Genomic DNA, 15287 nt, shown 5'->3' with positions numbered 1-15287 from the left:
TTTTGTATTAAATCATATCAGGGAGTAGATGACATCAGCATGATGTATCACTGGTGATAATAATGTTAGTCATTTAATTAAGATGGTATCTGCCAGATTTCTCCATTGTAACATTGCTAGTTTCCTTTTTTCATAATCTATTCTCTGGAAGCAACTTACTAAGTACAGTTCACACTTAAGGTGGGGGTTGGGGAGTGAGCTCCATTTCTTGAAGAAATGTTCAAGAGTTGAATAGAAGCAAAGTGCCCCTTTTAGTAGTAGTATAGAGTTAAAGCGTGAATTAACAAAGGAAATATGATATAATCAGGGAACTCACTTGAAGGTCTTTATCATATCTCAATAGTTATGCCAGTAATGCAATATCCTACATTTTCTCTAGTTATAATAATCTGTTCAGTACTAGGGGCAGGTTCATAGAAGGAAGACAGCTGAACTTAACTAGGTGATTTTATTTTTTTCACACTGATTTAAAGAGAAAGAGAGGCCTTGGAGGCGAGTGTATGTGTAAGGGAGAGACTACCATGATGAATGATGAACCCTAAATTGCGTAAGTGGGGAAGTGTGAACATGAATGGAGTGAGTGAAAAATGTGTAGAGGTCAAGAAGCTTTTCTGTTGGTGAAGTGAATGATCTAAACAATTTGGAGACCATTGTAAAGATTCTTTAAGGCTTCCCTGTACCTTGCTGATCCTATTTGCCCTTGTGATGGTAGAACCTGAAACACCTTTTCAATCTCTTTTATGATACTCTGTTGAGTCAAGTTTACATTTCTTTTTGGTTCAGTCTTGCTAATTTACATTTTTTGGGAAATTATCTACTTCTTTGGGTTTTTAAATTTTTACCTAAATTTTCACCCAGGTTCTTTTATAATTCTTACAAATTTCCAATTAAGTCTTTTCCTATGCCTTTACAAAGATATATCTGAACAATTTTCGAGAATTTTTTGCACTTTCAAGCACAGCTGATTGAGTGGAAGAACCACCACGGTGACTACCTGATAAATAAATAGCCCAAGCAGGGCTGGATTGAATTTGTTTCAGTGACTCTTGTCCACTTTATTTAACAGGATGGCTAACTACTATAATCATTTTAGAAATGTTTTGGTCGTGTGATACTGCTTTATTATAGTCCAACACATGTTAAGAAAAAATGGAAATTCATTTTTTGTTTGTTAAATGAATGAATTGATGGCTACATATATTTTGATAACTACTTCAGCATGTGTGAAGGTACAAAATTGGAGTGGAACTGTTATTAATGAAATCATTCTAAATAGAATCAATGTGACTGTCAGTAGGGTTTTATTTTCTTAAATAGGGTCAAATTTTACATGTCAGATTCACCTTTCCTAATAGATTTGTTTGCTCTAGGCTCTTTGCTGTAGTCAGGTAGCTGTCCTCTAGAGTGAAAGATACTTTTGCTGGTTGCAGGCATATTAATTATGCAATACTGTATTTTGAGATGTAGTTACAAATACAATTAAACTATTGTACTGAACTTAAAAGTCTTATCATCACCTTAGAATCAATGAACAGCAATTTCACATTCCTTCAGTTGTGTTCATAGATTGGTATGAGCCACACTTCCAGCCATGTAGACATGACCGGCTGGGATTGGGGTGGTGTCTCAGTACTGTGATTCTGGAACAAGTATATTCTCAAAACCCCATTGCTTGCCATAAAAAAAAATTAAAGACAGGAACAAGATAAGAGTGTTTTAAACAAGTTATATTTTCTTAGAATTAATCATTGAATCACCCATATTAAAAATAGCACAAGCTGATCCTATAGCTCAGTCATGGCTACCATTGAGATGTGGCCTTTAGCAACCTCAGTGAAGTCTAGCATAACTATTGATTAAATTACGCCAACAAAAGCTTTGTGTCTCACCGACCTACCGAAGGTGACCTTTAGAGAAAATGTTGACAAACATGGGAGAGTTACTTGACCCTTGCCATTCTGCATGGCTGCTGGGACTTGCAGGATGATTTGCAGTAATGTTCAAGGGCAACCAGGAAGCCCAGGGCCCTGGAACAAGGGGAGATGATGTTCACCTTTGTCTCTAGCCCTGCAAAATTGCAGGAATTTCTAAAAGCGAAAAGCTGGTCTTAGGGAATTTCTCGATTGAACCGATATAGTAGAAAAGACCAGATATGAACCATGAGAGTTAGGAGCACATTTCTAAATAATACAGGTTTATGTCTATTTTCTTTTTCAAAGAAATCATAATCAGAAACTGGGGGGTTCTTTTGGTGAGCACAAAAATATTTGTGAGGATGAATAGCATTACATTTCTGTTAGTGTGTGTTCTTAGTATTCTATAAATTTCACCCTTCCTGAATATTTTTCATAGTATCTGGGATGGTTATATTTATCCACAAATCTGTCCCAGATGTCACTTATCACTGATGAAACCATAGGACCAGGATCCCACTCAAGTAGCGGTATAATAGGTTATACTGGGGATATCCAATGCAGAATGTGATCACCTCATAAACATAGGTTTCCAGGAAAATGACAGTTTCCACCAGTCCTGTGTAATTCACCACTGATGTGCCCAGAAGGCTTGTAAAGGAAGAGTAGCAGCCCCTAGATCTTCCTGAGGTACATTATCTAGGGATTATTCCTCTATAGAGTTGCCTAGGTCTCAGAGCAAGTGCTATTGACCTAGAGCTCTTAGTACCACAAGTCTTTTAATTATCTCTCACACATGTGTGCACACACCTTCCTCACACAGTTTCACACAACCAGCATCCCCAAGTCACATTCACAGAACCACGGTGCTGGATTGGAGAGGTTTTGAGCATCAATTACTGCACACTGTACTAAGAACTAGCATCAGCCCTCATATCCCCAATACTTGGAACTTTGCATTGACTATGACTTGTTCTTTCAGAATTCTTATTCCTTTGTGATGGATGTCTTCCTAGGGGCTTGATTGGCCTCAGGGTCAGTTCTGTCCAGCAAATATATTTTTATATCCGTGACCTTCCAGCAGGTGAGAGTCTGAGTCCCTTTTTTTCCAACACCAAGAGTCCCTTGGCCTCTGTCTAAATGTCAGGTTAAGTAGAGGTATTTAAGTTTAGATCACTAGATTTCTCAATACTTCTGCTTCCCTTGATAGACTACCTTAAATGCCTAAATAAGGTATTTTATTTATTTGGTTGTAATACAATTATGTTTTTTATTTTAATTTTAACAGTAGGTAGTCAAAAAAATCTTAATTTCTTTCTTTAGGTTTAAATATATGTCACAAATATATAGTAGTCAGCTTTCTTATTTGTACCATAGGGAGACTGAACTAGATAGGAATTTTTCTACATTTTTATAGTAGCAAAAACTTATTTTGGGGGGATAAAATCTTAAATGATACTTCAATAAGTAAAATGACTTTTAAATAATATGGAATTAATTTTCATTAACAAAAAATTTGACTTCAGATTATAAATGGCATTTACAGACAATGCAGCATCTAATTTATTTTTAGTATTTTGTTGCAATTACAAAGAATATTTTAAAGTTTGTATTTAATGGACACATTATGAGCAGGTAGAGAGATCTGTTAGCATGCTTGCTTGTTGATTTTTAATTGCTTGACTTGAAATCTCATGATATGTATCATTAACAGAAAAGGCAGCCCCCTGGCTGGTGTCGTTCAGTGGTTAGAGTGTGGGCTCTTGCACTGAAGGGTCCCAGGTTTGATTCCCAGTCAAGGGCATGTACCTGGGTTGCAGGTTCGAACCCTGTCCCTGGTTGGGGTGCGTGCAGGAGGCAACCAATCAATATGTGTGTGTGCGTCTCTCTCTCCCTCTCCCCCGCCTTACTCCCTCCCCTCCACTGTCTAAAAAATCAATGGAAAAAATACCTTCTGGTGAGGATTAACAAAAAAATATTCTGTTGAACCACAGATGTTCTAGCTTGTTCTAAATCCATGTATTTAAACTTTATGTGAATACATATAAAGTTTAATAAAGTTTAAAGGGGAAAAGAGGCTCCTGGAAGCACAATCTTCCTGAAACAATTATTTTTCTTAAAGATTTTTGATATTTAATCATACTTGCACGACATCAGCATAGGTTACTTGCTCAGGTTATTTCTTCACTCAAGTAACCCATTTATAGTATTTCTATACCAGCTATTGTTATTGGCTATATTGTCAGTGATAGTTCATTTCTGGCTATTGTAGAAATACAATAAATGAACCACACTTTCCAAGGTTCTCTATGTCATTTTTAAGGAAGAATTTTTATGCTGTATATGGATATAACCTAACATATTGGAATGAAAAGTTTATTAATTCTTTAAAAAAAGTGATTATGTACATTTTAGTCTGGGAAAGTAGAAGTGTAGTTACTAGCAGGATATCGTAACCTCATTAAATATTGCACTAATCATTTTGATTTATGGCACTGTGATTTTAAAAACAAGATATTTCTTAAATCATGTTTATGTTAAAGAACCTTTTAAAATTATTTTCTTGAAATTTAAGTTATCTTAAAACCTGATGATACAAATATTTTATTTTAGAATTAAATTATTTCCTTTAAGTAAACCAAATAAAAAGAAATAGATATTCATTGTGATTGTCACGAACTATGTAGCTATAACATTTTGATTAATTTTCCTTGATTTTTGTGTGTCTTGAAGATACTAATCTTCTAGGGACTAGAAAGTCAGTTAACTCCAGTGTAATGCTGATTAATAATATGGAAGGACTTTAACCTTTTGTCCATAGAAATATTTGAATAAATAACAGGTAAATAAATGAATGAAATTGGTTATAAATATTAGAAATTTACTACTTGCTTCTAGAATGGATATTTTTCTGCACTAAATTATATATAGTGCAATATTCAGTTCTATGTTTAATGCCTTATTTATATTCTAAGATTTCTGTTAATTTCCTCTGGGTTATATTTACACTTTGTAGTCAGCTTTACTCTTAGAAAATATAACATTATGTAACATATTGAAACAAATCTCTTTTTTTAAGGAAAAAATAAGGAGATACCAACAGACTAAAAAGATGTTTTCAGAGGCATAGAATCTTCAGGAAGATACTGGAGTACATGAGATCTCAAGGTTAGTAGTTCATACATTATTATTTCCATGCTTTTACAGATCTGAGGTATAACTGTGTAACTGTTCCAAGTTGTTATCGCTAATGTATAATTATATAGTAAGGAAAATGTTCTTATTTAAAATACATATTTTCAACAAAATCTCTTCAAGATTTAAAAACACTTCCTTTGTACTATAAGTGTATTATTTAGTTCAGTTGGGGGTGATTAAAAGATAATATTGTTTTAATAGAGAACCAAATTATAATTTGCTTCACTTTTTTAAAGGGTAGCACTGTTTACATTAAAATAAATATTAGACATCTGTATAAAATGTTATTAAATTCTACCCTTCCTTTTGTACCTTTGGCTACAACACAGTTTACTCTTCGTTTTGTATCTTTGGCTACAACACAGTTTAAAAAAATAGCTAATCATCGATCCTTCTAAAATTCTTTGAATCAGAGTCCCTGACTTTCCCTCTGTACAAAGAAACTGCTTTTGTTGGAAATGTGCCTACAATAAAATGACAATATGAATGAGTAAAAAGACTATTTAAAGACCTGTTTAAGTTGTTTGGAGTCATAAGTTTGAAAAAGAAAAGCAAAAGAAGCCCACCCTTTAAACAGCTTATTATAATAATACACTAATGAAAAATATTCATTTGCAAGTTTAAATTACAATTTAGGCTAAAATGATTCATTCTAATGGAATAGCTTGGGAAAGTGGATGATTTCTGACTTATTGTGGCGCCAAAATCAAAATATTCAAAATTTGAAATGAAAACATATTGATGACCTTTTATTTTGATTGCATTGATCAAGCTTCTCTTCAGTTTCTGCATCTTTTCATCACTGATCCAAAGATGCGTTCATTCACATTTGTTTGGAACTTACCATATGCAAAGCTAAGTGCTTTGGTTGTTTCAAAATGAGTAAGATATGGTTTTTGTTCTCAAGAATTGTCCAACCATATGTTACTCAGATATTAATTTTATCATTAACACAGGAAACACATAATTAAAAGGACAAGCTAGATTTAAAAGAGCATGCTATGAATTCTAAAGCCCAGTGGGAATGATTGAAGTATTATTCATTTTTTACTTTTATTAGCCCAGAATACTGAGTATATACAATGGGAGTGTTGCTCTCAGTACAACCCACATCCAACTGACTTTTCCTTTTCAATTTACTTTTTATTTTTGGCAGTATTACAGATGTCCCTTCCCACCTTTGCCCCTCTCCACCCAGTCCCCACCCCCCCAGGCCTTCACCACACTATTGTCTGTGTCCTTGGGTTATGCATATAAATTCTTTGGTTAATCTCTTCTCATCCCTCCCACCCCCCTCCCCTCTGAAAGTAACAATCTTTAAGTACAGCGCAAGTAAGTAATATGATATTCTAAGAAAGAAAAGTTTCTTTTTTGCCACAACTGCAAATCTAATGTTGTCGAAAATAGTATGCAAACACCTATGAAAAGAACGAAAGTGAGGACTGCCTACTTAGTGTTTTATTATTATTATTACAGTACATTTGACTTCTTTATTAAGCTCACCAGAGAATTAAATTATTTCCCCAGTGACCTAGAAAGACATGTGAATTTGAAAGGGGCTGAATGCTATAAACCCCTAAGTGATCCATAAGCACAAAGCAGATGGATGGATGAGTAGAGAGATTTTCAATGGAGTGGGAGTCCAGACTCTACCTGAAACGGAATACACTGCACTGTGCTTCTCATGAAAAACTTTTAAAAGGGTAATATCTTAAGAAGTTAAAGCAAGCCAAGTAATTAAAAATAGTAAAGTTCTGTTTTGAAAAGTCAGTGAAGGCACCCCTTGCTTGAACTATGCCATTAGACAAAGGGTTGCATTAATTTATATAACCACAGTCATTCAACAGGTATTTAGCAAGGGCCTGCTATGTGCCCGAGAGCAACAGCATTGAATAAAATATACCAATATCCTTGCCTTAGAGGAAATTACATTCTAGGGGGTGGAAACACATAAGCAAAAAGAAAAAAAAACATAAAAAAACCCCAGTTAATTATGTATTATGTTAGATGGTGATAGTGCTATGAAGAAATAGAAACAGGAAAGGGAATATAGAGTGTAAGGAGAGGTGGAATTTTAAAATAAGCCTAGTGATTTAGTACTGCATAATTTACACAAAAGAAATAGATACTACTTTCCACATAGTGCCGACTAAAAACAAGTGTGATGGAATATAATACCTATTGGTAAGTTTTCTGCATCATCATTTGTTAAGGTGAATGTTGTAAATACACGCTTTCACCCTCCGTGTATTTGCTTTACAAAAAGCTAACCCCAGGAACCTTTTGCAAATTTGTACCACAGCTCCACAAACTCTTCCAAACACTGACTCTTCCATTCTCTCTCAGATCATCACCCGCAAGCATACATCTTTGAATCTCACATCACCTGGCGTGCTGGTGGTGCTCGGGGAAGCTCTTCCTTCTCTGCCTTTTTCAGTGGTTCTCCAGATGATTTCCAGCCATTCTTATTCTTCCATTGTTTTTATGATTTATCTAATCCAGATTCCTCAGCTTGAGCACTATTGATATTTTGATCAGATAATCCTTTGTTGTAGGGGCTGCCCAGTGTGTTGTAGGGTGTTGAGCTGCATCCCTGGCACTACACGCCAGTGCTACTCCACTCTCGGGTTGTGAAAACTGAAAATGTTTCCAGATCTTGCCCAGTGTCCCTTCAGGACAAAATTATCTCAAGATGAGAACCACTGTTAGACCCTAATTTACACAACCTCAATAAATGTCCACTCCATATCAGCCACTAATCCTCCTAACCACCTGCAGCATCTTGCTCTCAATTGAAACACAACTGAGACACTTCAATTTCTAGCCTCCCTTGTTAAATTGAAACTCACTTCTGTTTGACCATCTGTGTGTTTTTAGTTTTCTTTTATTTGCTTATAGATGATCTTGTATCTAAAACATAAGATTAAGTCAAGAATGAGCTTAGGTTACAAATGAAATTAAATCTTTTTTTCTCACATTTTCTTTGAGTTCAGTGAAACTTGGACCTTTCCACGTTCTCCAAGTCTTGCTTGAAATTTAGCCTGGACGTGAGTGAGCCTTTACATTTCTGCAGCCTGCCCCTTCTTATGTTATACGTTTACCTTGAATCCAAACTGTAGTGAATCTTCTCCTTTCTTATACCCAGGCACATTGAGTGCTACGGGAGCAAAATACACCACTCTGCCGATTTATGGTTTTCTAATCTGAGTTAGCCCCTCAGTAGCATTCACTAATCCTTTCCCTCTGACTGTGGTCAGCCACTATTTCAAAAGTTTATCACTCCACTCAAGCCATACAGTCTCTCCCCTTTGCTCTCTGTGCACTTGCTATTTTAAAAGAAAATTGAGGTCATTGTGTGGAAACTACTTGTGCATCCTTGCAGTCCTCCCCAGTATCAGACAGCTACATCTAACAACACTCTTTCTTTCCTCCAATCTAAAAGGATCAGGAGGCCTTCCTGCTATTGAAGGCAGAGGCTGTGTTTGATTTTGTTCCCTCTCACTGATGCCGAGGCTTTTGCCATTAGTTATTTTTCTTTTTGTCCTTGATCTTCAACTTTGTCTTCTTTGCTGGCCCCTTTCCTTCAACCTGTACACATTCTTCAGACTTCTATCCAAAAAAAGTAAATCAACAAACAAAAACGAACTGACCTCTCTCTTCACTAGATTTCACTGCTGCTGCCGTTCAGTTTCTCTCCCCACAACTCATTCACACTCTCCATAGCAGCAGTGTGCAAGCATTATCTCCACTTTCCGAGACTCAGCCACTCCTCAGCACAGTGCGATCTGATTTCCAACCCCATTTAACAGAGCACGCTCTCTCTAAAGGCACAGATGACCCGCAGTCCTTATCTTGACTGGCTCTCTCAGGGGTATTTGACACTGTTAACTTCGCTTTTCTTATTTCGTTCCCCAGGCTGTTGTGACACCCCTCCCTCTTGATTTGCTTCACACCTTGCACACCCTTCTGTAAAGGCCCTTTCACAGGCTCTTCTTTCTCTGTTTTTTTCAGAAAGTCACGAATCACAAACTCAAATATGGCTAGGTGGCGGTAGGTAATATAAATTAGTGGAGTCAGCTAATTGAAAACAACAAGCACTCTATAGGCCAAAAACATGCCCACAAAAGTTCTTGATGTTTTACTTTTGCTCAAATGACTCCCTAGAGATCTACCCTAAGTTTATGGCTCATCTATTTTCCCTGCTCTTTCTGATCAAGCAGAGCCACTCTTATGACTTTATTATTAACGTAGAGGAAATGACTCTAACCCTCTCCTTCAATTATGCCACAGATTTACATATTACAGTACAAAACTGAGAAGAAAATACAGATATTTCCCATATATTCCCCATCCACATACATGCATAGATTCTCTCATTATCAATATATCCCACCAGAGGTGTACATTTGCTACAATTGAACCTGCATTGACACATCATAGTTTTCATCATAGTTTTCCTTAGAGTTCACTTTTGATGTACATTCTGACCAGGGGTGGGGAACCTATTTTCTGCCAAGAACCATTTGGATATTTATAACATTATTCACAGGCCACAAAAAATTATCAACAAAAATTAGCTATGAAATATCTCCTAGATTTATTGAATTTCAAGTCCTGCCTGGGGTTGCCTTGGCAGGGCCAGACCAGGACATTCCCCACCCCTGGTTTAGACAAATGTATAAAGACATGTATCCATCATTGGTAGTATATTATACAGAGTATTTCACTGCCATAAAAATCCTTTGTGCTCTACTTATTCATCTGTCCTTCATATACCCTAACCCCTGGCAACCGCTGCTCTTTTTACTGTCTCCATAGTGTTGCCTTTTCCAGAATGTCATATACTTGGAATCATAGTAGTATATAGCCTTCTCAGATTGGCTTCTTTCACTTAGTTATATGCATTGGTTGCTTCATATCTTTTTGTGGCTTCATAGCCCATTATTTTTAGTGATGAAAACGATTTCATTGTTTGGATGTACCACACTTTATTTATCCATTCACCTACTGAAGAACAGCTTGGTTATTTAAGTTTTGGCAATTATGAATAAAGCTTCTAGAAACATTCATGTGCAGATTTTTACATGGACATAAGTTTTTCAAGTCCTCTGGGTGAGTAGCAAAGAGTGCCATTGGTAAGTCGCATGGGAAGAGTATCTTTAGTTTTGTAAGGAATCACCAAACGTCTTCCAAAGTGCCTGTATCATTTTGCATTCCCACTGACAACGAATGAGAGTTCCTCTTGCTCCACATACTCACCAGCATTTGGTGTTGTCAGTGTTTCGGATTTGGGCCTTTGAAATAGGTGCATAGTAGCATCTCATTGTTCAATTTGCATTCTCCTGATGACATAGGATGTGGAGCATCTTCTCTTACGCTTATTTTCCATCTGTATATGTTATTTGATGGGGTGTCTTTCACCCATTTTTTAAAATTTTTATTTTTGTTGAGTTTTAAGAGCTATTCTTTGTGTATTTTATTTTGCCTAATTTTTTATTGAGCTGTTTTATATCATTGAGTTTTGTGAGTTCTTTATGAATACTCAGGATAAAACTTCTTTGGGAGATATGCAATTTGAAACGTTTTTGTTTTGTTTGTTTTTCCCCATCTGTGGCTTGTTTTTTTTCCTCTTGGCTGTTTTGCACACAGTAAGATGAAGTCATATTTATAAAATTATTTCTCTTACGGATATTGGTTTTCCTGTTGTATTTAACAGCTCTTTGCTTAACTCTTCAAGGTCACAAAAATTTTCACCTAGTTTTCTTTTAAATGTTGTATAATTTTATATTTTGCATTCAGACATATGATTAATTTTGAGTAAATTTTTGTAAAAGGTAAGAGAATGAAGTTTAATATTTTGCATACAGACATCCAACTGTTCCATCACTATTATTAAAAGGTTATCTTTTCTTCATTAAATTGCATCTGCACCTTTGACTAAAATGAACCATGTTTATGTGGGTCTGTTTCTGGCCTCTATTCTGTCCCATTGATGTATGTATTTATACTTCTTCGCATTATTACCTGTCTTGATTACTATAGCTTTATAGTAAGTCTTGAGATCAGACAGCGTGCATCTTCTTCTTCTTCTCTTTTTTTAATGCTCACCTGAGAATATTTTTTTCATTGTTTTTTAGGGAGAGTGGAAGGGGGAGAGAGAGAGAAAGAAAGAAAGGGAGAGAGAGAGAGAGAGAAAGGGAGAGAGAGAGAAACATCCATGTGAGAGAGACACATCGATTGGTTGCCTCCAGCATGCACCCCCACGGGGGCCAGGGATTGAGCCTTCAACCAAGGTATGTACATGCCCTTGGCAGGAATTGAACCTTGGACCCTTCAGTCCACAGACCCACACTCTAACCATTGAGCAAAGCTGGCTAGGGCTCCTCTTCTTTTTAAAAATTGCTTTAGTATTCTAATTCCTTTTCCTTGCCCTATAAATTTTAGAATCAGCTTGTTGATATCTCCAAAAAATCTTCCTGGGATTTTGATTGGAAAATTGATGTATATTATAAAATGCTCCAAATTCAACTTAAATAAGAAAAGACACTTGAATGCATATGTAAGATACTGCATATGTAAGATACAAGTGATCAATATTATTAAAATATAGAGAGTTGTTAGATATCACTAAGAAAATACATACCTCATTGGCTAGGCCTTGTGGGAGCTTTTTATGAAAGAGTTTCTGGTGACCTCTAAACTTGAAAGAAATTGTTCAACATAACTAGTAATCAAAGATATTTGATATGTAATAGTCACATAAACATATAAAACTCAGGGAAATAATATAGCATACTGACAGAGTGCATCATTTTTAAGGTTGGATTGAACTTTTTAGTTCATTCTCCACTTCTCTATGAGGATTTAGGCAAACTGTTTAAACTTTCTAATGTTGAGATACTTAATCAATAAAGTAGATACAGAGTCTGGCCCATTGTCAACACTCAGATGTGGATTATTATCATAAATATATTCAGTGTTGATAAAGATGTGGTGAAATGAAGCATACTACAAGAATGAGCAGGTAAATTGGTTCAGCTTTTCTAGAAAGCCATTTGTCAGTATGTATCAAATAACCTTACTCTTTGCATACTCTTTGACCTAAGGATTCCAAATTCTTTAAAATCTTAATGAAATAATCAGTTAATGACACAAAGCTATGTACACAAAGATGTTTATTTGAAATAGAAAGCAATGAAAATGGGAAACATCTGCATGACTGTAAAATAATGAGATAATTAAATTATTAAAAATCTTTTCAAAGTAATATTTTGAAATAGTTAAAATAAAGGTATTTCCAACAGCATACTTTAACAGCTGTTCTATGGCCTCCTTTTTTACTTAAAGAAACAGCTTTCACAGTATGATACTACTTGTGGTCTTAAATGATGGATAGATATGGAAGAAAGGGGTGTTTATGTAAGTGCATATGTGTATGTGTACACACATATATATAATAAAAGTGGTTATGCCTGGGTGGTTAGGTGTAGATTTAATTTATTGCCTTCTTGGTATTTTTCAGTAATCTCCAAATTTTCTGAAAACACATTTTCTTATTATAAAATAAAGATAATTTAAAATACAAAATATGAAGAAATAGAAAGTCATAAACTATATAAAAAGATAGTTAGCCAACTGCTTAAAACATTATTTCATACATGACAGTGAAGGTAGCCTTATTATTTAAGGACATCCACAAATTAATAACAATAAGACTCCGGTAGAAAAATTGGCTACAAGAAATGAAAGAACAACTTGCATAAAAAAGAAATATAAATATCTAATAAATATATAAAAACATCTTCAACGGTACTCAGAGACATGGGAATAAAATTTTGTAACTTAATATCTGTCAGATTAGCAAAGATTTTTTTATTGCATATCTGTTGCACTGTCATATTCTGTTGATGGAAATACGTTAGTAGCAAAATATGTCAAGAAACTCACGTGCTTCTGCTTTCTTATCTTAAACAAACAATAGTTTTCCAGACAAAAGAAATCTATCATAGCATTATATACAATTGTTTGAGTCATTGAAAATAACATATATGTTCAATATTAAGAGAATTGTTTGAAAAATTTTGGTACATCCAGAAGACATAATATTGCACAGGCAGTAAAAGCTTGTTTTCAAGAAATTTTAATATAAAAAAATACTTAAAATATGTTAGAGAACAAAAATAGACATGGAAAAGTGGAAATAATATAAATTAGATATATAAAGGAAGCATTAAGTGAATAAAAGACTGGGAGAAATTACCAAAATTCTTAAAAATATTTTATAATAATGTAATTATTGTAAATATTTGAAATAAAAAGATGTCCTTTCAAAAGTAGAATGACAAGTGATTTGTTCTTTTTTTTCTTTTTTCTAAATTTTTTTAATCCTCATGTAACTCTTAATTTTAAAAAATTTGCTTATTTGCCCGGCCGGGCATGGCTCAGTGGTTGAGCATCAACCTAGGATCCAGGCGATTGGGGTTCGAGTCCCAGTCAGGGCACATGCCCGGGTTGCGGGCTCGATCCCGTCAGGGGCGTGCAGGAGGCAGCCGAGCAATGACTCTCTCATCATTGATGTTTCTATCTCTCTCTCTCACTCTCTCCTTTCCTCTCTCTGAAATCAATAAAGATATATTTAAAAAAAAAATTTGCTTATCTCTTCCCTGCCCCAAGTCTTTTCCTGTTACTTTATTCACCATCTCAGTTAAAAGAAACCAGTAAAAAAAAAAAAAAAAAAAAAAAGGGTAGACAATCATTTAAGTCAGGATGCTGCTGTGAGTACAATTATTTTTTCTTACTCACAGTTGCTTCTAGAAAATCATGACCAAATTCTCCTTAGTTTTTTCCTCATGCTACTTGTCATTCCCTCCTGGGAGCTGTATTGTCACTACCACCAGTTTGATTCTGCTGCTCTTCATCTCTCCCCTGGACAAAGTGATAACCTACTGATGGCTTTGCCTGATGCTGTTTGTTTGCCTTCAAATCCATTCTCAATGCAGCTGCCTGGAGGTTCAATCTAAAACAAATGTCTGACCATGACCTTCATTGACTCTCTTAACTTTCTTCGAAGATTTCCCGTACATTAATCAGACCCAAGCTACTTGTCTCAATGGCACGCCTCCTGCATTCTTCATGGTCTTCGCTCACCATGCTCAACCTTGATTCTACATTTCATCAGTCCCGAACTGTTACCGGCACCCCCTTGGTTTCACACGTTCGTGCCTTTACATAGATGCTTTTCCTGGTTGAAATGCTCTTCTTTTCATCCCTCCCTCCCTTTTCTTGATTAAATCTTCTTTATTTAAAAAATTTTTAAATTTATTGGGGTGACATTGATTAATAAAATTATATAGGTTTCAAGTGTACAGCTCTGTAATACCTCATCTGTATATTGCATTGTGTTCCCCACCCAAAGTCAGATCTCTCTTTATATGGAAAGGCTTAGAACCCCCTCCGTAGAGTCTCTTCGGAGCCCTTCCCATGTTTCAGCATCTTATGTTTACTGTATATGACGTAATTGATCACTTTATTCAAATTATCTATTTGCATGTTACCCTCCCCTTAGGACCAGAAACCTCCAAAGTATAATGCACGTAGCCTATGGGGTGAGCAAGAATATCTTTTGAGAAGCATAGTATTTATATTTATGTTTCTTCATCATTTCTAACTTCTGTATTTAAGCATTCTTCTAATTTTGATAATAAATTTGTACAGCAGTATGTTACATTATAGACAAATACATGCATGTATAGTAGTGGAATGCATGCAGAAACGTTTTTTTTACTGGTGAGAACATATAATTTAAAATGTGCGGAGACTTTCACACTGAGGCTTTGGAAGGGCAAGGAATACGGCTTACATACCCAGATCCGTACCCTGTTGGACACACAGGGGCTTTGCTGAACTTGACTGAGGCTAAATTTTATTCAAGTCCTAGCCACGTTTATGAAGTTAGTCATGAAGTGATTTAAAATTTGGATTAAGGTGGAAAATTCTCTTTCTCTCATTGACTAAACTTGATGTGTAAGAGAGTTAGGGGGAATTCAAGAGAGAGAAAAAGCAATAAAGATAAAGTCTATAAAGTAATTTTCATGATTTATAGGTATATGAAACCTATAAAGTAACGGTTTTAAATGGTGAGGAATAAAAACAGATGCATGCTCATAGTTTCCCAAA

The 15287-nt window shown here is 35.3% G+C and overlaps 1 protein-coding gene across 2 annotated transcripts in view; it reads left to right on the top strand.

The window, feature by feature from the left end:
* Positions 1-15287, top strand: part of CSRNP3 (cysteine and serine rich nuclear protein 3) — a 171500-nt gene that overhangs the window by 27788 nt on the left and 128425 nt on the right. Inside the window, exons 3-4 of one of the 2 annotated variants that reach the window (XM_081142804.1) lie at positions 2896-2997; positions 4993-5081. In XM_081142804.1, the coding sequence (XP_080998930.1) occupies positions 5069-5081 (13 nt within the window). In that variant the 5' untranslated portion in view covers positions 2896-2997; positions 4993-5068. The remainder of the gene's footprint in view (positions 1-2895; positions 2998-4992; positions 5082-15287) is intronic. The other variant, XM_081142803.1, reaches the window with a different exon arrangement.

Source organism: Miniopterus schreibersii, assembly GCF_964146895.1.
Source record: "Miniopterus schreibersii genome assembly, chromosome: 7".
Taxonomy (NCBI): domain Eukaryota; kingdom Metazoa; phylum Chordata; class Mammalia; order Chiroptera; family Miniopteridae; genus Miniopterus; species Miniopterus schreibersii.
This window is presented reverse-complemented; position numbering and strand designations above follow the sequence as displayed.